Below are 27,534 nucleotides of genomic sequence, written 5' to 3'. Positions count from 1 at the left end.
GAGGAGTAACAGATCTGGTCCTGCCAGGACTGGAGATGGGCTCTCCCACTCACAAATGTGGCTGCGTGGGCTCAGCATTCAAAAATGAGGCGATTGATAAAGTGGGGTAGAAACCACCAGTTACCTTAGTTCTTAATAATTAACTGGAAGTCCTTTAATGAACTTAGTACCTGAGTGTGGAATTTGGAATCTGACCTTTACTACATCTAGATAAACAGTGTGGCCAGCCTGGCGTTTCTCTCAGCAAGCACTCCTCCACTCTCAGCAGCTCACTTCTTGGAGGCTCTCACACTTCATGCTGCAGTCAGGAGCTCAGGGAAGTCCAGCATGATTCTTCTTACCGTGCTGTTCCTTTGCATCATTTCCACCTATTCAGCCTCTGTTAAAGGTAGGTCTGTACCGGGCTTGATTCAGCTTTTGGCTCAGTGAAGGCATAACCAGTGTGTATATGCAGGTCATGTTTACCTGCATATCATCTTTACTCATCCATCCTTGAGTAATACAAAACTCATTTAGTAACTGAAAAGGTTTAGGTGCTTGTGGCATTCATGTCGGCAAAGGGGATGGAGGAGTCAGTGTTTTCAGGTGCATGGGGCCCACAGTGTGAGCCAGGAGACTGGGGATCTTGACCTTGCTTAGTCAGGACATGCTGTGGGGGCACCAACTTGAAAGAGACTATTCACACACTCAAAAGTTAAACACACAGAAGGGCTTTGGTGGAGCAGAGCCAGGAAGTGCTCAGGGCTCTCCAGGTTTCAGCTTCTGAGCAGTTGACTCAGCTACCACTAAAGTCAGTAACAAGCATCCCATTAATTTCATGGGAAGCTTGCTCTGCAATAAGCCATGAAAACCTGGATGTCTGCACAAGCCCTGGGAGCAGGGCTTTACTCAGGTGTCCTGACAAAGGTCAAGGGTATGAAATCTGGAGACTGCCCACTTCAGCAGTGGCAGTGTATGAAGCAAGGAAATGTGTCTTTAGTAGTGGCCCTTTGTGTACAACCTGACATTAAATTTAGAGGAGCAGAAACCTTACGACATGAGCCAACACCTAATTTTTGGTTTAATGAGTATGTCCTCATCATGAGCCATCCTAGGTTAAACTATTAAAAAGGCTGTAGAAGTGCTCTCATGGGTGTCTCCCTCTGCTCCCTGCAGGGCATCCAGGACACTGTATCAGTGTAAGCACACAGCAGCAGCTTCCCTTCCTACCTCCATACCCCATTATGATCGGAGTTATGAAGCAGAGAAGTTTGCAGGCAATTCCTCTACCCATGAGTGTAATGCCAAGTGTAATGATTATGGCTAGATACTGGTGTCCCATATTTCTGGTATCTGCTTGTCCCAGCTTCTTCTTGATGTGAAGTAGTATTTCCTTGTCACTTCACATCACCAGGATACCCAGCGAGGATTTTCTCATTAATTAGTCCTCCCTTAAGCTCTGCCAGGTCTTCTCTCACTCTTGTGCAGAAAGATTGAGAGCTAATTTACTGGCCCCAGCCCCTAATGCCTCAGTGACAGAGCTGGGATTAGGGTGAGTGTTTTACCTTTCCACCAGGCCATGCTGCCTTTTGGAAATATAGAAGGAATATTCTTTTCAAGTCAGCTAGATCAGCGCACATGAAACTTTCTTACTGCAGTTCCACTTTAAAAGTATTTTCAAAGAAGCGGATGGGGTTTGCTTTTAAAGCTATCCAGTATCAGAAACAGTGGCAAATATAATTTATGAAGGTAGAGCTAGCAAGTAGTTAGAAACACACATGCTATGCATGCCATATGTATTAATAAAAGGCACAGGGCTTGACAGCTGTCTCTACTCATGCAGTGTAACCTTCTGTATTATACAGTATCACGATTTAATTATAGACTTGGCATGTTACCCTTAATGACAGACACTTAACCTGACTAGTCAAACTATGTGTTATGCACTCCACCTTGAAAGCAGGCACTTCTAACCCCAAGAGAGCATGGCTGATTGCAGTCTTATGTCCATCTCTCCTTCCTTCTCAGTCAGTGGGATGTTTGCTATCAGCTGAAATGGCAATTGCTGTACAGGCAGCATGGATTCCAGTGACAAAGGAAAGAGCTTCTAAAGGCAGGGGTTTTTTTAAGACAAGTTTCTATCAAAGGTGTAGGAATATAATGTTTTAAGTAGTACAGGTGTTTTCCTCATGAAAGATGGTATGAAAATTTAGTAATGCTGTTTTGAATACTGATTCTGGGAAGTGACACTGTGTCTCTGCCCCTCAGCCACCAGTATCCCTCTTGCCTCTCAAACGGACCATGTTATCCAATTGTCTCTCTTGGCTTCCCCATTTGCACTTGAGTAAGTGCTAACTCCTTGGGACTGCCTTATCCCTGCTGCTTCTCTTATCATGATCCACTGCTGGCTCACCCTTTTCCATCAGTGACACCAGTCTTGCAACCAAAGGTGTCTTCTGTCCTGGCTTCTGCAGTGTTTTCCACAAATGAAATGGTGAAAGCATTCAGAACATAATATTCTCCTAACTCCCAGAAATCATATGCAGTTATTTATCTCTTCCATGACATTTGCGAAAAGCTGCTGTGTCATTTGCTCATTTACTTCCTTCGGGAGGGAGTGGCTCTTTTCTGCGTGGGGACAAGCAAATGCTAAAAGGGAGGAAAGGTGAAGGAACTCTTGAAAATGGAAAAGAAGATCTATGGGTTGAGGTGCAGGAAAAGGAAGAGGATGGGTGAAAGGTGCTTTTAACTGAAAAGAGAGAGGGAGCAAAACCGCAAACATCCACCTTAACTACTAAGACACATGTGTCTCTGCTCCCAGATCATTTTTCTTGGATATGCTTTCCCCCCACCTCTTACCTTGAGATGGGACTGTGTCACCCTCTGTGTTCAGAAAGCACCTAGTGGGTGGCATTCATAAAACTTTAGCTGATCCTAAATCATTAGCACTGCCATTTGTGCTTCAAATGAAGGACATTTTGAACCAGGAGGCAACCAGCTCCAAGGTACAGCAAGGAACCAGGGGTGTCCCTGAAAGGCACAGCCACCTCTGGGAAAGCACTGAGCACCCTCTGCCCTCAAGGGTACTGTGGCTTCAAAACTGATCGGAGTGAGAGGAATTGGGGAATGGGTTAGGAAATTCACAGTAAACTGAAGGAAGGGTTTTACACCTCTTGATCACTTTGGTTTTAAGCAGACACAAAAGACATGCAGAACCAGAAGAGCCCTGTCATGGCAATGTTAATGCTTCAGCCTCCCTGCAAAAAAAAATCAATAGTTACAGCTTTGAGCTGTACCTCGTGCAAACAGGCTGCTCTCCCTGGGATTACCAAACTTGCTGTGCCACATCTCCAGCAGGAGTAAAGCATAAGTCAGTTTAGTTTGGTGTAGCTTTGCCAATTTACGCAACTTACAGACCAAACACAGTGGGGTGACCGTTTTCCTCACGGAAAGGTTCTTTAAAGCTGACCTTAATCTGCTGCTATGACATCTGAGTGAACAGGGAAAGGAAGCAAGCAAAACCCTAAGAAAGGGGGTTTGGGACACTTGGAGGACTGCAGAATATATGCATCCAGCCATGATGGAACTATACTATGCACTATACCTACCTAATTGGTATTTAAACTCTGAGAGTGAAATAAGGCTTTGATTTTCCTTTTTACCAATATAGTGATTTGTAATTTATTTAGCAGAGTCAAACAAAACACAGAGGGACATGGCATAAATCAAGATAGCCTGCTGATTCTCTGCAAGGGACTTTAAACACACTGATTACATTACAGCATGCTTAAGAATTTGTCTTGAGATGTTTTGTTAGATTTTATTTTTTCCCTGCTCTTGTCATAAGACCGAGATGCATCTCCCTGAGGACAGCACTTTGCTTTTCTTAGATTAAATCTGTTGTCATTTCTGCTCTGTACCTTCTGAACTCCATGAAGAAATTCCCAATGGATTCAGTGGTTCAGCACTGGGGTCTGAGAGGCTAGTGCTGTGCTGCTTACAGATAGCACCTAAGGTCACTGTATGTGTATTTGCTTTGCAGACGTAAGAGCACTTTGTGTACAGCCAGCCTCTCCTCCCTTCCCTTCCCTCTACTGACTTCACCAGTTTTTCATGTCTGGAAGAGACCTTTGTAGCCATCCACAACAGTAGAGGGAAGCCCTCAGAAGCAGGGAAAAGAGACGCTATGTATATCCTTCACAACAAAATACTTGAAGGGTATTCAAGAAGAAATAGATTTTCCTTAGACACAGATTTTAGCAGCATGGTCTTAATTCCTGAGGATGGCTAGAGAGTTGTGACACTGGTGCCACATATTCCCCACGTGGCTGTGCATGAGCCAAAAGAAAGAGAAGATAGGAAATAGTGTGGTAGTAAACAGTTTTATAAAGGAAAAATATAAGTCATTTGTATACTACAGATTTCATTTGCAGTAATAAGAGTGCAACTAAATCCCTAGGGAACAGTCTGTCTGAGTTGTTGTTAATGCAGATGGAAATGGCACCATAAATTGTGTATGCAAATTGCATTTATGCTAGAATTTGGCTTTTATATCCCTTAAAATACATCAGTTAAAAGCAGAGGCACAGCTAAGGGGGCAATTATTTAGTTTAAAGAATAAAGGCTTAATTACTTAATCTAAAAAATTTTTCCCAATGTCTTCATTACATTCATGTCACCCCCAAGTAAGGCTCAATGGAAAGATTCCCAGCAATGTGCAATAGATGCAGAGAGCAATTTCTGTTGGCTCCAACATATTACATTAGTGCATCTCAAATTGATAAACACACAGATTGCATGATTAGTTACAGTATTTGGAGTTGCAAATAATTATGGATCAATTCTAACTCTAACATATCCAAGGTAAAAAATTCTACTTTCTTTAATTATTGAAGTGTAGAGAGAGAACAATGGATTTTCTGCACATTCTTATCTTAAATATATGCGATTAGTGTCAATGTAATCATGAAACTCGCCAGCTGCTCCAGTGGGACAAGCCTCTGTAATTACGGGTGGCAAGTTCCCATAAAGTTTTTGTTGGCAACTAATTTTTTCATTTTTCTAAAGTTGTTTCTTAGAAAAAATAACAGATTATGTGAGTCAGTCAATTCTAAAACACTGGGTTTTTTTTGCTTTCCAAACAGGGCACACTACTGGACCAAGCTTAAATAATGACAAGCTATATAAATTTGCTTACTCTACTGAAGTGTATGTTGATCAGGTGAAAGCATCACTGCAGAAGAGTGCAGGATACCGGCTTTCTTCTGGTGTGGATGTCAATCTCTTATGGAGAAATCCTGAGAATGATGATGACCAGTTGGTCAAAGTTACGGTAATGAATGCCATCAGACAACTTAAAACATGCCCATTTATCTAACTATAAATCTAATCTTGAAGAACTCATTTTCAGAAGATGAGCTAAACATTTTATTCTTCTCTAGTCTCATTAGCTGCAACTAGTTTCTTTGATAAGCTGATTCCTATAAAGTAAGACTCACAAGAGTATATCTAACATCATAAACCAGAACACCAGAGTATCTCCTGTATTTTGAAGTGGCTTCATACAGCTTCTGCAGCTTCAAACAATTGGTGTGCAAGCACCTACTGAGGGACAATAGGTTCTCTGAAGTCTTCATTATAGCTGAAAATCATGACATTTGCTAAATACAAACTGGGTTTGGTACTTAGCTTTATGGTAAATTTTTCTGCCAGTTATCTCCCCAGTGGTGAGTGCTGGTTTCCTTTGAAAACATAGACACTGTAATCATGGAGTATTAATGATCAGAATCAGAAATGAAAAATAAAAAAGGTGTATTAGGTGATTTTGTTCATCCAACCTACCCCAGGCTAGTGCTAGACTGCTCTCTACACAAATTTTCTCTGCTTTTACTTTGCTAGATAAGAGATGTTCAAGTTGAAAATGTGAATGAACGTCCAGCTGAGAAAAACATCTTCAAAGGAAAAAACACAGAGAAGATCATCGGGAAAGAATATCTGCAAGCTTTACAGAGGCCTATAGTTCTTGAGCTAGTCCGTGGGAAAGTAAGACCCTGTCTTTGGAAATTCAATCCCTAAGGAAATCTGAGACAAACCTTTTTGTACAGGCTTGGAGAATTCACCAAATAACTATCCTTTCAGTGTTCTTAATATGCCATAGTGTCCTATCGTTCTATGTAGAATCATAGAATCACAGAATGTTTTGGGTTGGAAGGGACCTTGATCGTCTGGTTCCAACCTGCCATGGGCACAGCTACCTCCCACTAGACCAGGTTGCTCAAAGCCCCATCCAACCTGGCCTTGAACAGTGCCAGGAACGGTGCATTCACAGACTTATCTGGGTAACCTGTTCCAGTGTCTCACCACTCTCATAGCAAATGAAATACAACAGTTTAGAATAGACTGTAATTCACCTGTACAAGGGGCCCTTCCAGCCCAAGCCTCTTGTGCATTGAGAACACCATACAGTATGGAAGTAAACGGCCACAAATATGTGGGTACACACATAGATACATGCACAGTTGCTGTGTAAGATATGTGCTGTTGACTCCAGTGAGGCCAGGATTTTATCCAAGGTGTGAAGGAAGAAAAGGAAATACAGTTTGTGATGAGGGAGGTTATGCTGAGTCTGTGAGGAACAGCATTAATCACTATAAAAATTTAACAAATATTTTAGCATGATAGCTTTTCCCACCTCTGGCTTGATTATTTACTTCAGTGTCACCTGTAGTTTCAACAGTCCTGAGTTAATGAGCTTGGTGCTAAAAGAGTGATGGTTTTTCATGTTGTTCGTCTACTGGGAAACTCTCTTCAAAATTCAGAAGAGAAGGGACAGTGAGCAGTTGTGTCTCTGGGTGTGCCTGGGTTTTGTTGCTTGCCCCGAGAAAGCACCAAAGCATTGTTCCACTGCTCGACCCCCTGTGTTCAGTTGCAGATCAACTCTGTGAGTTGAGCTCAACTCTGTGAGTTGGGACTCTGCCCAGTTTCACTCAGAAGTAAATCCATCTCCCCCTCTTTTTCCCTGTGGAGCTGCTGACTTGTCCCCTAGCACTTAGCCTACTGCTCTGGCCATGGCTGCCGTGGCTACTCCTGCCTCCTGTCCATGGTCTTTCACCCTCTCAGTCCTTGTTGCGTCGGGCCAACAGCCCCACTTCCTCCCCTGCAGCCCAAGCAATTCTCGGCAGGTGGGACGTGGGTAGAGGAGCAGTGAGAAAAGGAGGAAGGTTGAAGGTCACACTCCTTCTTTTATTCTGCAGAGCAGAGCGCTGTGACATCCTATCCCGCAGGGTCTTTACCTCCTGCTGTAAATAGGCACTGAGCACATAACCCTGGCTGCCAGCTCAGCCTACTGAATTGCAGCTGCTGTCAGGCCTGCTCTGTAACTTTCAGACTCAACCTTGTCATCAGTTTTACACAACAAAGGAAAAAACAGGACAGCACTGGCTCCCAACTGTACTCATCCCTAAATGAGAACACAGGTATCAGAACACCACAGTCAAAATACATCTGCTTCTAATACACTAAGCAGTTCACATGCTAAAATTGAGATGCAGTATTAAAAACTAGGGCTTTTTCTCTGGTAGCAGGATCTGTACACTCCTGTTATGATTTCTCTGTGGTATGATACTTTCATCCCTGGCACAGTGATTTCACTTTCCAGGGTTGCCCCAAGATAGCATGCTGATTGTACTTACAGCTCTTGAAAAAAAAAGAGCACTTTTAAAGCACCTTGAATGCAAAGTGGAGGTGCAAAGTCTTCTTAGTAGAGGAGAGGTTCAAGCACAACAGGTGACCCATGGAAGTACAAAGGTTGTAATGTGTTTGACACATCATTTAAGTCATTCTAACTGTAATTTACTTATGATTCATTCTGGATTTTTGTAATCTGTGACTAAAGTGCAACAGATATTGTGCCCCTGTGAGGAGAGATTATTTGAAGTATGCAGAAAAATGAGTCACTTGTGCAACTATGTGAAGTTTCCCATTTCCCTTCTTAATTCTTTCTAATGAACAGGAGGAAAGATGCTCACTGTAATGAAACTGTACTTAGGGATAGCTGAAGCCCCAAATATGTTTATACTGTTATTGACAGGTCCCGTAACCCCTGGAGTTTGCTTAAATAAGCACAAAAGGTCCAAATTCAGCTTCCTGATCAGGAAAAAAAAGTAAAGGGAGTTTTTCTAGAGAGGATCCTCACTATTACTTTCTCATTTAACCAAATTTGTAATATACTTGGGTTTTATTCCTACAGGTCAAAAACTTCTACTCATATGAAAATGAACCTGCTTTTACTCAAAATATTAAAAGAGGTCTGGCAAGCCTTTTCCAGCTACAGCTGCACTCTGGTCCTGCCCATGAGGTATGGTGCTAAATCTGGCAAGATAATCATCACTGGAGAAACAGGCAGAGCCCAATCTGTTCTGAAAGACAGACCTGTGGCTCCCGCTAACTTCAGAAGGAATGCACTGTGAGAGATATCAGCCCTTTGATTGCATTTGAGGTTGGGAACATAAAGACAGTCTTCTGAATATTTGCTGACACAAGTCAAGTTGCTGCAATTAACATAAAGAATCGGTGAAAATCCAGTTGATTTCAAATTCTTTTATCAATTTACCAGAATTTGGTAATAAATCAACTTAAACCAGGTCACTATAAAAAAACCCAAACAACGATGTTTAAAGTCAGTTGATTTCCTAAGCTTAGTTCAGTGGATTAGGCCATTTTAAATCAGAGTATCCACACACAGTTAACAATGGTTTAGCCACATCCATTTAACCTGCCTTACACTGTTAAGTTTCTACATCTGTCCAGATGAACAAAGCTGGAATTTAACCCAAAACCATGAATATAGTGCCAGCTGCCAGACGTTTCCTAAATTCTTAGTTTAAGCGCACATTGTTGCTTACCTTCATAGCCATCTAACGAAAATTACCCTGCCTATCCAAAGCAGGTAGTTAGAAACACTGATACCTTCAAAACTGATAAATAAACTCAAACAGTGAGGCATCTCTCGTACAGAATTCCAACAGTGGAGAAAATGGTTCATCTTTAGAAGGTGCTCTGGGGTCCAAAAGGTAAATTCAAGAAATTGTCATAATCTGTCTCTTTTTTTTCCAAGGTGGACATATCTGGGAAGTGCAACACTACTTACCATGTGCGGCAAGATCAAGTGACTAAAATAAAAGACCTGGACTCCTGTGAAATAGAAAAACAAGGATTTACCAGCCACAACAGGGTAAGATTTCTTTAACAAAATAAAATCTGTTCTGCCTATTTAAAATGTATTTTAGCAGCTATTGCTCATTTTCTCAAAAGTTCTTTCTTGCATTACAGAAAGCAAATTCTACATGTACATTTTGTAGTATTACTCATACAAATTTCATAGGTAGTATTCATGAGGAGAACAGGGAATGGATTCTCCTCGTATGTAAAACACCTTGGCTCAGCTAATATTAAGTAGAGCACACAAATTCATACGATTTTTTTTTTATCTCATCTATAACATATTTTAGTTTCTATGCAGATTTATGGCACTTTTTCCTGACTGTACTCAAGTTTTAATTGATATGAGGCTTCTTTTTTCTTTGGGGGAAAACACTAGGTACAGTCACAGTCATAGTGAAAAGAGTAACCTTTGTCCCAGCTGGTAAGTAAGTCACAGTATTTAGTCTACACAATAAACACCAGGCAAGATGCTGACTTCTGAGGGGAGCCCACTCAGGCTTGTCTGGAAGGTCAAAGGTTTTCCTAATCCCCAGGTGTAATGCAGGAGATGTGCCATAGAGGTAACTGAAGGCCTACTACGGCCTTGATGGCTCTCTACTACTAGTAAATGCCTTTCTAAGCAGTTACTACTGAGTGCCAGCTGGACACGTGCTGAAGGCACTGAAATTCTCTGCTTCAGAAACCGACCTTTCTCAGCTCAGAGAAGTACGAAGGTAGCATGTGCTCTATTGATAAACTGCTTTAACACTATGACTGAATTCCTGATTTTCACACTTGCCACAAAGACTTCACCTTGTTTTCAAACAGATCAAGCAATGTTTGATCAAACAGATCAAACTAGGCTTTGCTTCCTGGGTCTAAACATGACAATCTTATTTACAAGAAATTTCCCTGGAAAAGCTTTTGATCTTATTTTAGGTGTACTTTTAACTAAATGCAATACTCTGCATTTTCTTAGTTGCAGCCTGCTCCATAACTTCCTCACCTCCTTCATTTTTTCCCTCCCCAGCATATACTGAATTTGAAATACATGGTGCAGAAGTGAGTGGCTTCTTATTATAGAAGGAATTCTTGAGAACCTGGTTTATAGGCTTAGCTTGAGATATTGTCAACCCACATGCACCTTCCTCGTTTGGCTCTATTGAATTTCAAGTTTTGCCCTGATTTGGAACTGTGAGCTGTTTTCCTATTCTGTTGTTTACTGATCTGCCCTTTTCCTGGTTTATGTTTTCATTATTTTCAGATCTTAGATGTCAGTACAAAAGCCACATCTGCCACAATTTATGTGCTGGAAGACAGTTTCTTTAAATCCATTAAAGCAGAAGAAAATTATGCTTTGGTTCTGAATTCTCAACGAAAAACAGGTGCCAAAATAGTGTCAAAGTAAGTTGGGCAATTTGACTGTCACTAATAATAGCAGGATGTCGTGGTTCTACTCAGGTTATATATGCAGGTCTTACAGCATCAAGATCTAAAACTGTAAACTCTGTAGGTAAAAATTTAGGTCTCTTTTGTATCCATATGGTAACAGGTTCAACTTTGATTACGGGCTATACCATACTGAAAATAAGAAATAATGGCATTCATAAGAAATTGAATGAAAACAGATGGAATTGGCCAAAACATTTTAGGCAAGACATTACTTCTGCATGTGTTCTGTTTCTATGCCCTCTCATTTCTTAAGAAATGCTTCCAATGGATCTTTATTTCTAGTATGTGAAAGTTCAGAAGTATAGAAAACAAAATCTGCTGAATAAAAAGGAAACAACAGTGAAACCTAGATCTGTGTCAGGCTCCGCACTCCAACACACTGAAAATTTGGAGGTAGTCATGCAAGAGAAGTGATTCAGGAATCTTCTTAGTATTATGATATTAAAAAAGTGTATATTCACACTCTCACTTTCCAGATCTTCTTGTGAACAAATACATGAAACGTTTCAGAATGTATATGGCTGTTTACCAGGTGTTATAAATCCATACTTATAAAGTCTGTTATTTAGGTATTTTATGCCACATATCTCTAGCAGTAATTCTGCTGGTATCAGATACTTCTGCTACCTTAAAAAAGCCATAGACTTGCCATGTTCTAACCATTTTAAGATAAAACTTCAGTAAGTCTGTGTTGTATATTTTTGGTCTGTGAAGGGGTTTTTTGTTTCATCTTGCCATGATTTCTGCATTTCTGCTCTAATGGTGTCTTCACTGTATGGACGGATAGGCAGAGACTGGAACTGAAGTCAGTAGAAGCTGGGCCTGGACTGATTGCTGGGAAGCAAGTGGCGGGTGTTATCAAGACCTTGGACTCTAGTTACGTTGCTGTGTCACTAGTAGCAGAGCCAGTCAAATCCGAATGCAGAAAGTGTCCTTCAGTAAGTAAACACAAGCTTGTTGGATGTCAAGTTGGTTGGCTGAGCAGAATGAGCGTGAAAGAAGTTTCTGTCCAAACAGTCTGCTAGCAAACACTCCGGTCTATACACCCCAGAGTGGGGAGCACAGCAGTGATGCAATAGTGCTCCACCACACAAAGGCATTTTAAGATCTACCTCTAAAAGTACCAACCTTTTTGCTTTCTTTCAAAGATTAAGTGCAGTATTTCTCAAGACTACTAGAAAATACAACACCCTTTTGGTTTATCTCATCTTTGCCGACTTTGAGTTAGCAGGAGCTACTTTCCTCTGGGTAACACAGTGGGAAATTACTTTTAACATAGTTGGCCAGTGTTTAGAAACAATTTTGTCATGGAGGAGCTGAACTGCTCCTAGAAATTAAAGGTAGTTAGCCATTCCTTAGGCAGGCTAATTATTTGTTGGTAATACATCTAGCCTCTTCTTACTGCCTGACCTTGAAGGAAGTATTTTATTTAAAAGACTTTATAGGTATTTTATAAATACGAAATAGGGCTTTAGTGTTCTTGGCAAGTCCAATAGTGTTCTCATTTTTCCCCTGATAAAAAACCCAAACAAACAACAACTTGGGGTTTTTTTATATTTAAGACATCTAAAGACTACTAAGAGCCTGATACTGTAAGTGCATTATCTTCTGTTTTACTGATGCTATTCATCATAACTAATATAAATCGCTACAGTGATTGTTAGCAAACAGTTTTAATGATATTGTGGAATGAATTTAGCAGTGAATGGGAACATTAATTTAGAGATTATTATTCTCTATCAGTTTGTGATAAGCAAGATAAGGCTTCTATTCAGCACACATAATTTTAATCATCTGGAGATACCCCTTATGAGCACAAATACCTTACCATATTGGAACTTGTGTTAGTTCTTTGGAAATAGCATTGCACCCTAATTATTTAAGTAGTCTAATGCTTGTTGAGCTGCAGAGAATATAAAAAATGTGTTTGGGGAAATGAAATAGAAATGATGCTGCATGTGTGCTGGAGCAGTTCTGAGCAGGGAATATCAAGGGATCTTAAAAAGAGCAGAGACAGGTGCTTTTTCCCTGACTCTGCCCATCGGGGTTTGTGCTGACCAATTTGTCACTTGGAACCGAGTTTGTCATTATAGTTATAGAGATAATTTCCAGACCAAGATAACAAACATAGGGTATAATCCCAGAGCACTGCCTGGGGACTGAGCTATACCATTAAAAACCTAATGGCACGATGAGAATGAAGTCCTGCTTTCTTACTGTATTTTACAGTAGCTGCTACGAAGAGATGGGGTCTATAAACAGAACACTGTATCCAAAGCAGCAACATAACATTTGGTACTTATATATCATAGTATATATTAATGCCATGCTGACATGGTATGCTCAAGAGTTTTATGTTTTCAAAACCCTTTTAAAATCATAACAGGTCTTATCTCTATCTTTATGAATTTGGTAAAATAACCATTACTGTTCCCACTTCACGGATGGCAACATTAGCTTATGTGAGGTTATGGCCAACATTTACATTTAAATTTAGGCCTAGATTTCTGTGTTTAGACATTATAAAGAGTGTTCTTTTCAGGAGAGACCATAGTTCTTACATTTTTTTATGCTTCTGGTTCCTACAAGAACAGATGCTTGCCGCTTCTGAAAATAAGGTGGGTTTGTTCTGACTTGTGCAGCCAACCTTTCTAGGTTGGTAAAGCAGTTGTCCAGTACTGACACTCAAAACCAGCTCCTGCTCAGTTTAGGACCTCTTGGTTTGGCTTCAATTTTCCTAGAGTGTCCTCGAGACCTCTGGTCTGATCTCTCTGTCAGAGAAAGAGATTTGCACCCGAGCTCGGACAAGTTCCCATGTGGAAGTGAATACATCTGTCCCTGAATCCTTGGGGTATTCAATCCACACTGCCTGACATTCACATCATCAGAAAGAGGCCCCTTGCAAAAGTCAGTTGTGAATGCTGTTTTTTTAAGTCATGGTCACTACAGGAGATGGCTGCTGCTCCTTGTGGCAGTTGAATGGCTAGAGCACCCCTCCCCAAGAGGAAGACTTGACCTTCACTCTTTTTTGCTTGAGATGGCTTCAGCTCACATCTCCAGCTTGGTGTCTCTAGGGTATGGGCTAAGCTGACTGAGAGCTGCCTGCACAGCTGGGCTCTGCAAAGGAGGCAATCAGGATCAATGAGGTGACAGATTTTTTGCTGTGCTATGGTGCAATTTCAACAGAGGGAATAGAAAATGCCCCCCCATACGTTTATCCAATTTCAGCTTATAATAGCCACGCTGACCTTGGTGCGAAGTACTAATCACCATTTGAGGTTAACAGACCCATCTGTGCCTCAGAACGCGAGCTCCTCCCAGCTGGTCATTAATCCTCAGGAAATATCCTATGTCTCAATCATTGTTGCCTAAGTATTGTTTGTTACAGTTGATGGAAGTTGCACTCTGTACTGCTGAATGATACTTCTATTTGCGGGCAGGTTCAAGTGCTATTGCCTAATACAAAACCCTTGAAGAAAGGAAGTATTTTAGTAAAGGTCAAATGGGTGTTAGTGATATTTACCACTTGGGAAAACTGCAGTAAAAACTGCTGCAAAGAACAGCTGAGTTTTCACCAAGGAATGTTCTCAATAATTTGAGATAACAGAGGCAAAGGCAAGTGAGAGAGGAAAGGTCAAAATACCTGCACTGGATTCTTATGGGAGTGTATCTGGAAGGACAGATAGAGGTGCATTGGTACCATGTTGGCTCATTCAGGTCAAAAATGTGATGCGTGGAATAAATATAGCAGCAACATGTCAAGAGGCCAAGACCTGTTCTAATACCATCTTACCTATCATTTTGCATAATAACCACAAATCTCTCCCTGTCTTATGCAAGTTTATGAATAAAAAATGGAAATTACTTATGGGACATTTATTCCTGTTCCACAGTAACCACTTAAAAAATTACCATCTTCTAAGAAAATATGATTACTTTGTGAATTGGGGATTGTGCATCTCCCAATTTAAAAAACATTATGTAGGAGAAAATGGGAATGGAAGGTAAACACTATATTCATCAGAAAGCAAAGTAAATTTTCAAGAGAAGAGAATTCACCTTATTTGCAGTTGCAGTATAAATAATCAGGTTTCGTTCTAAAATAAGTTGCATTTAAGGCAATGTACATTATCAGGAAAATACTAAAGTGTTGGAAGAGTGAAAGCTATAGAAAGGTTTCAAAAATATTTGTGCTGAGATATCATAAATCAAATAATACTTAGTAAAGGATGAGCCATCTATCGGATTTCAGCTAATTTGAGCAACAGCTGGCCCACATATCTGCATCTGGTAAGTCTGATTTTAAGAACTGAAACCACAATCTAAGAAACTTGACATAATGTGAATTATTTTGCAGCTTTCTGAACACTGGAAGAGTATCAGAGAGCAAATGTATCCTGAAAAACTCTCCAAAGCTGAAGCAGCAAAAAGCTTTTTGTCCTTCATTCAGAACATCAGAAAAGCTACGAAAGAGGAGATACTGCAGGTTATTAGAAGTGAAAAGAAAGAACTTCTGTAAGTCATTATGAGCAAGCTTTCAAAAGGTTTAAGTTACTTAAAACTGCAGAAGGACAAACTGCATGCAAAGAGATTCAGTTCTACTGGTGATGTCCTAGCAATGCAAAACCAGTATTCAGTATTGTCTACAGGAAAAGGATTTTTTTCTTAAGCTGTGCTTGTTCTTGTGGTGTAATATGAACAATGTGCTGCAAACATCTACAGGTACAATATTTGTATATGTTGATTGTATCTGTAGAAGATGGCAAACACACTTAGTAGCTTACTCAAAGGTTCTCATCCTGACTGCTTGACTGAAGCACTCTATAACTTGTTCTTGACTTGCCCATTTGTTTCCCTCAAATGGAAATACAGCCAAGTAGTTCATGTCTGGTTACTGTCCTAATATTAGAGTTTGGGTGTGAACAGCATGCACACCTAGTATGGGGGGTTGGAAAGCATTTCCGAGTATCCCACCATACAGTCAGTATCTTTCAAACAAATTACAGCAGGTGTTAATAACAGAGATAAACCTGAGAGTAACTCAGATAGTGTAGAAGCCTGTTCTCTAGTAGTCACTGTGTATGTAGAAATAAACACTTTTTTCCATTTACAACCTTGTCCTGTAAACTTTAAGACTCTCTGGATAGTTCTGGGGGTTTTAATACTTCCTTTGTCCCATTTTTGCATACATTCAAATATTATTATCCATGTATGTGAATAATTTCTGGAGTACATCTACCATTTTGAGGAGGAAGAATTCAGGGACACAGCTTTTTTCCAAGAGTAAAAAATTCTGTCTCTTACCTGCACTAAAGAGATCTTTCAGCACATTAGCTTCTTTCTTTCTATACGCAGCAAAGTCTTTTCAGTATTCTCTAGCTCTTTACAATGATATCTTCATTTCCACTTCTTTGTAGCCCGCAGGTAGTGGATGCCATAACCTCTGCTCAGACCGCAGCATCGCTGGAGGCCATACTGGAGTTTCTTGACTTTAAGGATGAAAGCACTTCTCTCCTGCAGGAGCGATTCCTGTATGCCTGTGGATTTGCTTCTCACCCCAGTGAAACGCTCCTGAAATCTTTAACTGTAAGTCAAAGGATAAACCAGACACAATGCAGTTTATACTCTTGTGCCTTATCCCTGTCAAAGGGGATGGGAAGAAGAAATGACTGTTCCTGTTTCCAGTTTTCCTTTCCTTATGCCTTCCAGAGTTACCTTTAAGTGTGCCAGCAGCATACAGCCTGGAAACAACAAAAATTCATAGGTCCAGACTGAAAGTCTATTTACTCTGTAAAATGTTATCAATATTTACTACTCGGAAAGCAAACATGATTCTGGCTGTTAGCACAATTATTTGAGGATTGTTTGATTGTTGCCTTATCAAAGTTCTGTAACCATTTAATACTCTTTATTTCTTTTTTAAAACATTGCTTCAAAAGGAATCTACTATTTGGGACACTGAATGTAACTCACGAAGAAAATGGCCGTCAGTTATTTTATGTAATGATAGAGCAGCGCTCTGCTTAGCCTGAGCCCAGGCCCTTGCGGTCATCACTGCCTTTGCAGTGCACTGATGTTCACAGGAAACGTGGGAGGGCATTCAGCCCACTACAAACTGTGGTTCGTCATATTCAGGGAGACTAACAGCATTGCTTTTGCGTAACAGGCAAAGTTCAAGGAGGATATCGCAAATGAAGAAATCAGAGAAACTCTTGTCATTGTCATGGGAGCGCTCATCAGAAAGCTGTGTGACAGAGAAGGCTGCAAGCTGCCAGTGAGTATCTGCTGATCACAGCTGGCCAAATTCTGGTCTGCAACACATGTGAATGATCCCTGCTGATGTTACTGGGAAAGCATGAGAGACACAGGAAGCGTATTCCCCGCTGTTTTAAAATAAGCCCATAAAATCCTATGTTTGACAGACAGAGGGTTTGGGGTTTGTTTGTTTGTTTTGGGGTTTGTTTTTTGTTTTTTGTTTTTTTTTTAATGACACTGATTTTGTCAGCTTTAGGCTTTAATCTGGTGTCTTCCCATTTCTCCCAGTTTGCCTCGCTTGACAGAACTTTTTCTCACTGCCTAGCCTGTCAGTGGAAGCAGTACTTTTGCTTCCTTGTCCAAAACCTTTGCATGTCCTCAGAGAAACACTGGCAAACTCAGGACCTCTTTAATATTTGCAATCACCTGGGTTATTTCAGCTCTGTGAAGAAAAATCATTGGTTCAAGTACTCAGCTCTACCCCGAATATGCATTGAACAACAGAGGAGGAAGGCTGTAATCTTGACCATGGACTGAGTAGATGCTGGTGATCAGACAGGGCACTGCTACCTGTGCTGTTTGGGATTGCAGCACACCACTGGAAAGACACAGAGCATCTGAATGACTCTTGGGAGTCCCTTTTTCCTTCTCCTGTTCTTATGCCAAGTATTTGCTGCCAAGTGTTCTTGTGACATTATGTTATGAAGCACTAATGAACACTTCTCTTGCCTTTTTTTGGGGGGACATGTTGACCTCACAAGTAAGACCTGAATCAGGGGAGGAGCAGCTAGCAAATGATAAACCTATAGACCAGGTGTCACTGTGGCTATAATCACTTTGTTTATGCTGAAGGAAGCCATCCTCATACAGTCTGCAAACTCTGTGCAATGGTGCTTTGAACCTAAACATGCTAGAACCCAGCCCTGCTCCTCCTACATCTGCAAGGGAAAAAGGAAGGTTTGTGATCACCATTTAAACATGCTGTTGGCTTTCTTTAGGCTGTTGTAGAGGCCAAAAGGCTGATTCTCAGTAGACTGGAGAAGGCTAAGAAAGATGACAATGTGAGGATGTACCTGCTGGCACTGAAGAATGCACTCCTTCCCGAAGCAATTCCACTGCTTCTGAAGTATACTGAGTCAGAAGGGCCTATCGGCAATCTTGCTGCCACTGCCTTGCAGAGATATGATCCTTCCTTTCTCACCAAAGAGGTAAGAAAATATACTGCCCAAGAAAAGAAGTGCAAGAGACTGGATTAAACATAAAATATAAACAGAGTTCATTTGTCAGCCCCACTCTTTCTAAAGATGCCCCACGTTTTACTTTTACCCCCAGGAAATTATTTCTTAGTTTGCCTCTAGTTCCAGCCAGAAAACTCTAATACATTCCTGGTTGCCAAATCCCAGCTCCCAGTCTGCCAGTGCTATTCAGCCTTTGGTTCCAGAGCCACACACAGCCATCGAAGGTGGCAGGCAGTCTGCAGGGAGAACTGTTCTCCTTTCACAAGAGCACCGCCTCCTCTGTGATGTACAGGAGACATTAGGAACATTTGGGCACCTGCATAACCAGGCAGAAAGCATGAGGTAAGAAAAGAGTAAAATAGCTGTATCTTACCTTGCAGCCTCCAATAGCAAGGGAAGAAATAGTGGAACATGGGGTCCTGCCTCTGCAGCATTACCCTGCACCCCATTCCATAACTACTGCTGGCAGCTGTGACTGAGGTTGTCAGGGTGCTGCTCTGCAGTGAATATGCCAGAGGCTGTTCTGTCAGTGGGGTTACATGGCTTTCTATGGACTTATCTGTAACAAAGATTTGTCATGACTTCTCAAGGACATGAGGCCTTCACAGGCACTATCTAGAAAATGAATATTGCAAGATTCTTCATTTTTTTGAAGTACATAGTCCCTTAACAGTCAAGGAAATCTCTCTCTTGGTCTTACCACTGCTACAGGATTTTAATATTAGTGCTTCTGCTTGTTTACAGCCCTGCTGTGAAAATCAGTGAGTGAACATAACAAATGCCCTACTTGCCCATGTGGTCACTGAACTACAAGGCTCTTACGTTACAAAAGAACCATGAAAACACAGGGTGCTGAAAATATATCCTTAAGTATTAGCCTTAGCTATGGAGCTAGCTTAAGGTGACATTATAAACGAGATTCCAGTCAGTACTTTGCTCAGTCATCTGTGTGAGCACTGACTGAATAATCTGTTTCCTGACCAGGTGAAAGAAACAATGAACAGGATATACCACCAGAATCGCAGAGTCCATGAAAAGACAGTGCGAACCACTGCAGCTGCTATCATCTTAAACAGTAACCCATCCTACATGGAAGTGAAAAACATCCTGCTCTCTATTGGTGAACTGCCTCCAGAAATGAACAAGTACATGCTCTCCATGATCCAAGATATACTTCACTTTGAAATGCCTTCAAGGTACATTAAGTTCAGTATAAATAAATTCAACTCTGACATCTGTTGGTCTTAATTCTTTCAGTGGGGCTCTTGCTTTTATATGTTAAGAACCAGTGAAACAGAAAATTCTAAACATCACAGCACTGATGAAAATGATCAAATTATCTCTTTTTCTCAACACTATTAATTTTCAAGGAAGATCTTTGCTTGCCTTTCTACCTATGACTGCAGGGAGTACCTCAGTTAGAAAAGAGACTCTGGGTTAGGGCAGATTTTTAGTGTGACGATGTGAGGGTTCTGAAGACCTTCTTTCCTACTGGGAAATTCAGCTTTTCTCCAATTTGGTATTTCTACAGAACAGGAATACATTTGGTACTGTAACATTTTTGTGTCTCTGTGTTTTTGTTCATTTGTTTGTTTTGAAATACCACAGCAAAACAGTTCGGCAAGTTCTGAAGGACATGCGTGCTCATAACTATGATCGCTTCTCCAAGACGGGCTCTTCCTCTGCCTACTCTGGCTATATTATACGTATGTAACCATGAAACTGCCTTTTAACCCTGCTCGTATTCCCAAACATTTGATTAATCCACTAGTTTAGTCACAGGTGCCTTCTTCCTTTTTTAATTAAGGTGGTCCAGATGTATCATCTACATACAGCCTTGACATCCTTTATTCAGGCTCTGGCATTTTAAGGAGAAGTAACATGAACATCCGAATTTTTGATAGAAATGCTGAACTTCATGCCATCCAGGTAACTGCCACACTGTACATGAAAACTCTGCCAGTATGTGGTCCTCTTCTTACAGCTTCAAAATTGATTCAGCTGATGCTTAAGTTTGCTGCACTTGGCAGAGAACAAACCAGTAACGGGAAAAAGAAACAACAGCCAATGAGGCACATGTTTGCCCTAACCAAAAAGGTGTTTTGTTCTGTATCATGTATCAAGTTCTGTCTCTAGTTAAAGCCTATACTATTTGCCTGATATAATCAGTAAAAGCTTTATGAGTTTGTTTGGGTATAACATAGAGCAGAAATACAAGGAGTAGGTCAAATGCACGATTTGGAGATTTAAATGTGATGCCTCTGTTCTGAACTCTTCTTAGTGTTGGCAAGTATCTCCAATATTATAATCCTCTACAAAAATTGTGCAGTGGAACATCTTTGGGTTTTCCTCCCAGCTGTCTGTGGAAAACAGTCATAAGGATAAAGGAAAATCTGTTTGAAAGTAGGCTCAAGGTTGTGATCTGCATGTGGGCAGCTTCTGCCTGCACCTGAAGGGAAGAATCATGCCATGAGATTACTTAATTTTCCATTTTTCTAGCTGCTTTTCTTAGTTTCTTTAAGTCTTAACCTCACTCTTTTTCATCTGCAACTACATAAAATTGAATCAGGCTCTTAGACATCAAGAAAATGTACAAGGTTGTTAACAGCTTGGGTTGGGCAGAGTTTTTTCACTGATTATCTATCACTATTGCTTCTAAGGTGGTGATTGAAGCTCAAGGTCTGGAGTCCATAATAGCTGCAACTCCTGATGAAGGCGAGGAAAACCTGGACTCCTATGCTGGCATGTCAGCCATTCTGTTTGATGTCCAACTCAGGCCAGTTACATTTTTCCAAGGGTATGGTGATTTAATGTCTAAAATGTTCTCAGCAACTGGAGATCTCATTAACGTGGTGAAAGGACTTATCCTCCTGACAGACTACTCACAGGTACTAACAGCACACTGTTTGCTTCTTTTTCTGTCTCTTAAGCACGGATGCTCCCTCCCACAAACCATTATTGTGGGACATCATATTTTCTTTCTTTTTAATGCTGATATACCTGATCAATGTTACATGGGCTTCTTTTACCATGGAAGCAGTAGGAAAGTCACAGGTATTAAAAAACAGAGTGAAATTACATGAAAAGCAATCTAGAGCAGAGGTGAGAACACGTATTGTTTTAGAAAACAAAGTAACACTGAATAAAAGTGAATCCAACTGAGTTTCCTGTAGAAAATTCATTGCTATCAGCTGTGGCCTCACCTCCCACAGTTTCTTGTAATACAGTATTGTCCCAAGTGGCCACCTAAAGTTTCTCTTCACAAGTGGTCCAGAGACTTTACATCCAATTAGGCAATAACTGTTAGGTATGGAGTGAATGAAACACTGGTACTCAAACTTTCTTAGATAACTAACCTTCAAAGAACAATGCTAAGACGTCCTTAACCTTATTGCTAGGCAAAACAAGGAATTAAAATGAGGATTACATAGCTTTTCCACAACTGTTATGCCAAATAATCTGTTCATTTTATGCTTAAATATAGACTCATATATGAATGTAACCAGCTATATAATGTATTATTGGAGGACAAAAATCTAGACATCTCTCTGAAAGTACAGAGTCAGGATTTGGCTTGATACTTTTGCTGAAAAAATATCCCCAAACAGGGATCTCCTTAGAACCTGTGGATTTAACCATGAGCAGCACTCAGCTCATGAATCATCTGCACTCAAACTTACTTTTTGCTTTTCCCCTTTAATTCTTGACAAAAGAAAATGCCAAAAGCAGATGATGAGAAAATCCATTCTGATTCAAATGACACAGAAATACGCCCTGCACATGACAGCTTCCCCCATCCTGAATGCAGCTCAGCCCCTTTATAACGGTATTACAAGTCTAGAGGGCTTTCCATGTAGCGCACAAATTGGCTAACTAGAGTTCATTCCAACAATGCTCTACGGTTCACACACATACTATGGGCAAAAGCTTTACCATGACCTATTTAACAAACAGGTTGCAGAGGTGAGAAAGATAATCATGTCCAGTCCTAAGCATATGAGCATGGTGTTTACAGAACTAAATATTTCCAACTGCTGTGCATGCACCAAGCTCCATACATACCTGGGCTGAATCAGATGGCTGGGCATCCTGAGAGCTCTGCCAGCCAGCAGATTCTCCAATCCTCATCTTTAGAGAACCCCACAGAAGTCTGGGGCATGCCAGGGGTGGGATTGCATGCCATTTTTAACAACACCAGGGTGTAACATTTTCGGTCAGTCACTGACTCTCTGGAAGCCTGGGCAGCAGTATGGTGAGGTGGGATCCCATCTGCTTTCTCTCTTTGGTTGCCACTATCACACTTGCTGCCTAAGCTCTTTGGGACTCAAGCAGTGGACACAACTGAAAGTGTGTGTTCACAACCAAAAAGGCACTCGTTCTTACCTCTACACCCCACAAAGACAAAAAATACTTAAAAAGTGCTGTTGAACACAGCTTCAGGATAAACTGCATTTTAAACACAGCACATCTTCCTAGGAATGCTGTTACAGATAGGTTCCAGGCAACATCAACATGGTTTGGGCACTTCCACATAACACAGTTAAGCTTCATTATAAGTGCCCTCACTGCCAACCTACAGTTGAACTGTGATTACAGCTGTACCAGAAAATGCTGTCAGAATGGAAGTGTGAATGGTGTAACACTGTAACTGAGGAAAAACAGTGCAAGAGAGTCATAATTAATCTAGCTTCTTGATAGCTGAGTACTACCTCCACTCTCCCTGGCCAGCATGGACATTGCCCTGAACATAAGGCCCTTCACAAATTCACACTGTAGACAACCAAGCCAAACATGGATTTATCTTCTTTCAAAGAAGAAAACCAGGCATGGGCAACAGCACCCATTCTATGATACCAAAACTCAGTGTGCCACAGTTTGCTGCAGTGATTTCAGAACAGGCAAAACCCAAACATAAGATACAAACAATGCAGTTGAGATCAAACAACAAAAGGATGTGTTGGAAGCCAAGACTGGAACTTCAAAACAGGGGAAGTGAATTTTCAGAAAAAACCCTGTGTAATATTTGTGTTGAAAGTTTTGCACTAGTGCAGCCTGATTTTGAGAAAAGTTATTTTTAAATATTAGAAAAATTCTGCTCCCCTATAAGAATGTTCATAAGAATCATTTTGCACAGAAAGACCAAAACTGAGTTGTACTTAAAGTGCTGCCGAATCTATCAAGTAACTCATCCTCCCCACCCCCAATTTTCTTACCCCAGTTATTAACTCTACAACTGCAGTAATCACAATAGGCACATTTTGGAGAAGTGATTTCCAAGTTAATAATATCGCTTTTAAAGCTTATGCTCCTGCCACCATCTATAACATCTTTTCTTATATAACTCCACAAATTGAAGTCAGAGTGCATTTTGCAGCTATTGCCAGTTCTCACAGAGTTCTCTGAGGGCTAAGAATAACCATCCAGAAGTTATCATTCCCCCTCTATAATTCCCTCTATAAACAGCTCTCATAAAACTGTTTTTGAGACTCCTAAGTGCATTAAAGTTCAGTAGTGTTAATATTTCTCCTAGGCAACACACCTGCTAGAAGCACAGAGAAATTAAATACTGTATTAATAGGTCAGAGAATCCATTTGAAAGCCAGACCCCAGTGGAAGATAGCCAGTTCCCAAAGAAGTTCCTGTTTCAGCCATCTCTGCATTGCATTACAGTAGCACTGTCAGTGCAGTGCGTAAACAAACTTCTTTTGTTGAAACATAGCACATTTCAGCAGTTTACACAGTGACAAACTACCAGTTCTGATCTTTCAGATCCCATTTTCCTCTGCAAATGATACAAAGCTTAAAATAGGAAGGGAAAGGAGAATACTGTTCCTGGTTGCTGTGATTTACACCTCCCATCAGCCTGGATTGTATTTGCACATGAGGCAAAGGATAGGACTGCGCTCCAAATAAGGTAGTAGATGAGCTGGTAAAACACAGGACAAGTGCTCCTTCACTTCTCTGCTGGTTTCAGTGACAAAACTGACTTAATTCAAGGTAGCCTTTAAAGCCTTTAACTGTGCAGCCATTGCAAACCAATCCTACTCTAATATTTTTAGGTGCAATTTGACAATGCATCTAAAAATAGCTGCTCCTCTGGTTGTGTATATATGTCTCTGCCAGACTGTATACTGTTACCTCCTCGCTCATTAACAGCTACCCTCCTATTCAGTCCCAATTAAAAGCGAAGTCAAATAAAGTAAAACAAGCTTTACCTCCACGTCTAAAGAGACCGACAGGGAAAGTATTCCTTGCCCCATTGCAGTCAGTACAAAAACTCCCTTTGACTTCAGGAAGGCCAGAATTCCAAGCCATGATTTTTACTTGGGTGAAAATAAGAAATCAGAGCACAGTATGACCACACGTGCTGGGGGCACACTGGATTTATAAGCCACAGACAGCCCACTTCATTCTTACATTAAATCTGAAGCCCGCTTCAGCAGCAACTAAGCGCCAAGTTGGTTCTGCAAAGGACATTGTTCCAGAGATTGTTTATTTACCCTAAAAAGTGAAGTAGCCATATACAGGCACCATAATCACCCAAGTCCTTGATTATGGCAGGAAAACTTTAATGCTCTGAATAAAATCCTTCCTAGATGTTGCTCCTTGCTTTAGGGATTAGGAAGACAGACTGTCTCTGCTTGCTTCTTTCTTAAATCTTGGGACAACATTAGCTGGAACCACTGGGTTACTGAATACCTGACAAGAGAAACTTTCAAAGTGCCTGGACATGAGGAAGGGGGAGAAAATTGGGTATTCACATGTCCCACAAATGCTGCCAAGATTACAGGTGCTGAGAATACCACAGGCACAGAAACCCAGGGGGAGAAGAGAAACCAACTGGGAGACAGCTGGGTGTCCTGTATGTAAGGAACATGATCAAAATAAACTTTTCCCAAATTAATCGTTCTTTTAAAACAGTGAATGAATCCACTAGTTCTTAGGGAAGCGGGACAACTGTATAAAGTGAGTTTGATTGCCAGGCTCAGTGAACCTTAAAATCTTGGCTGGGTATCAAAATTTAAAAGTAATGAGCTGCCATGACCCTGAGCTATATTATCACTTCCGAAATAGACTCCACGTGATGAGTTTCCAGTCTGGCCATAGAGGTTTCAGGTAGCCATGAGTCCACTTGATCATTGATTGAAAACGCATTAAAAGCAAATCCATAGTAGCAATTAAGGCACATTAGTTTATGGGTTTGATCACTGCAGACATGTTCCTGCCATATGGTGGGTTCAGAGCCGCTACACACTGCATGACTGCTTGCAGCGCTGTGTATCCTACCACCAGTATGGGGCTGCCTTCAGGTGTGCTGAAGAGGTTACACTGCACCGCACCATTGCTGCAGTGAGTTTAATCTGATTTAGCTGGACTGCCAGCAGAGCCTCTGTGAGGCTTGCGTAGTAGCTCTTGGAGACAGAGGCCATGATACCCCTTGCATTGATACTCATTGCAGAAATGATGCCAACTGGCATACAGTGGAGAGGGAAAGGATGCAAGGCACCTTGCCTTAGCTTCATCCCAATTTCTACGGAGTGATGTACATCAGGGGTGTTTTGTCCACCCTTTCAGAAAAACCCTCTATTCCTTTTTGTTCCTGCAAAATGATGGCAGTACACAAGGGAATAAGGAAACCACTGAGGTCTGCAGTCAGTAACGGGAGTTACCTGTGCTTTCTGATGGCTCTAGGAGATCCAGCTGCAGTCTGGGCCAAGGGCCAGCGCAGAGTTCCTGGGTGGCCTGGCCATCGACATCTCAGGAGGGATGGAGTTCAGCCTGTGGTACAGGGAATCCAAAACCAACATCAAGAACCGGTGAGATACTCCCACCATGCACTATAGCTGCAGAGGCTCCTGAGCTCCAGTAGTCCAAATGAGAATAATTTAAATATAAAAGACCTTGCAAATGAGTTAAAATGAAATAAGTTATGGGCATGGGAGAACATTTGTACTTATCTTTCTCTTTCCATCTGGGTAATACCGGTTCCCACTGGTCTCATCTAAATTATATCTCTTCACCTGAAGAACAGGCTCCTTTCTTCACTTTTCATGCATGGATGGTAGGACTGTTTGCAATTTAATTTCCTCTTTCTTAATGTGGTTTGAACTAATTGCAATGCCTGAATTTATTTGCAGGGTAGCCATGTTTATAGCTGGTAACACCGAGGTGGACTCCTTCTTTGTAAAAACTGGCATGGAAACCACGTTCGAAGTAGAAACGACATTAGACTTCATCTCTACGGTGCAGTTTTCGCAGTACCCATTTTTAGTCTGTATGCAGATGGACAGAGTCGATTCTCCATGCAGGTAAGAACTAAGAGCACGCAATTTCTGAGGTGTCCTTCCAGCCAGCTGCTGGATCAGGAACTTGTGGTGTTCTCAGTCACAAGAGATTAACAGAGGCCAAATTTCAGCCTAGCACAGTCAGATGCAGTGTAGGCTGTTACATTCATCAGCCTCTCTCCTAACCCATTCTCCCCTGTCTTTAACCCCTGAGATTCAGAAAGGACCTTTTTGAGTATCACAGTGTACCCCTCAAGTATGATCAGTTCTGATGATGACCTGGAACTTTGCCAGCAGTAGTTCTCTATTACACTGGTGAGAGGTGAAGTGTATAGCCATAAATTAGCTGAAGTGGAAAGTTTTCTTCATCATCTGCTATTTACCAGCATCAACAAATGTACCTGGTGTACTGAGCTCTTGCAACTGTCATGTTCTATCATATTTTATTAAGGTACCAACTTACCTGAAAGCTAAACGACTGCACAATAAGATAAAAAAGATGCTTTCCAGTAGCCGAAGAGTGGCAATTGTATTGACATGTGAGAAAGTGGGTTTACTACTTCCTCCTAATCCATATTTGCTAAGACCTAAGGGCAATAACATTTGCAGAGCCTGTGCCAAATTTCCGTTCAGGCTTTTCTGATCCAAAAGGTGGTAAGCCTGAGAGGAATTAAAGAACTCACGCATCTCCAGGAAATCCTCAGAAAACAGTATCTGCTATTTTGCAGATACTACACCACCTTCTGATCACACCTACACATGGTAGAAGTGTAATCTCATCTGTTTGTAAAATGTTTCTCTCTAGCATCACCTACAGGGTACAGGTTTTGCATGTATTTGTTAATGCCAGACCAATCATTTTGTGCCTTCACAGGAGTTACGTGACTAAGTATGAAAGTCTACCATCGGGCAGGCGGTACACTGCAAGGAGAGGGAAGGCAGAACCATTGGCAGGTAATGAGTACCCTCTCCATCAGGAGAACTCCAACATGTGCAGGAAGGTCATTGGCGCCAAGTCTGATTCCTCCAGCAACTGGTTTTGAAACGAGCACATGATTTTGCTTTCCTGCAGCCGTAGCTCCCTCAATGACTTCGGCTTGTATGTACCGTACTAACTTGGAGCT

General features: G+C 41.1%; 1 protein-coding gene across 1 annotated transcript; it reads left to right on the top strand.

The window, feature by feature from the left end:
* Positions 1-273: 273 nt before the first annotated feature.
* Positions 274-27,453, top strand: MTTP (microsomal triglyceride transfer protein). The gene is made up of 18 exons (XM_010014124.1): positions 274-388; positions 5,124-5,311; positions 5,878-6,021; positions 8,228-8,335; positions 9,095-9,211; positions 10,445-10,584; positions 11,420-11,570; positions 14,990-15,147; positions 16,050-16,218; positions 16,799-16,906; positions 17,886-18,095; positions 19,110-19,321; positions 19,734-19,831; positions 19,933-20,054; positions 20,786-21,013; positions 25,818-25,942; positions 26,264-26,434; positions 27,285-27,453. Exons 1-18 carry the CDS (start codon positions 328-330, stop codon positions 27,451-27,453), a joined length of 2,679 nt encoding a protein of 892 aa, XP_010012426.1. The 5' UTR covers positions 274-327.
* Positions 27,454-27,534: the final 81 nt, after the last annotated feature.

Source organism: Nestor notabilis, unplaced genomic scaffold (genome assembly GCF_000696875.1).
Source record: "Nestor notabilis isolate BGI_N333 unplaced genomic scaffold, ASM69687v1 scaffold1195, whole genome shotgun sequence".
Taxonomy (NCBI): Eukaryota; Metazoa; Chordata; class Aves; order Psittaciformes; family Psittacidae; genus Nestor; species Nestor notabilis.
This window is presented reverse-complemented; position numbering and strand designations above follow the sequence as displayed.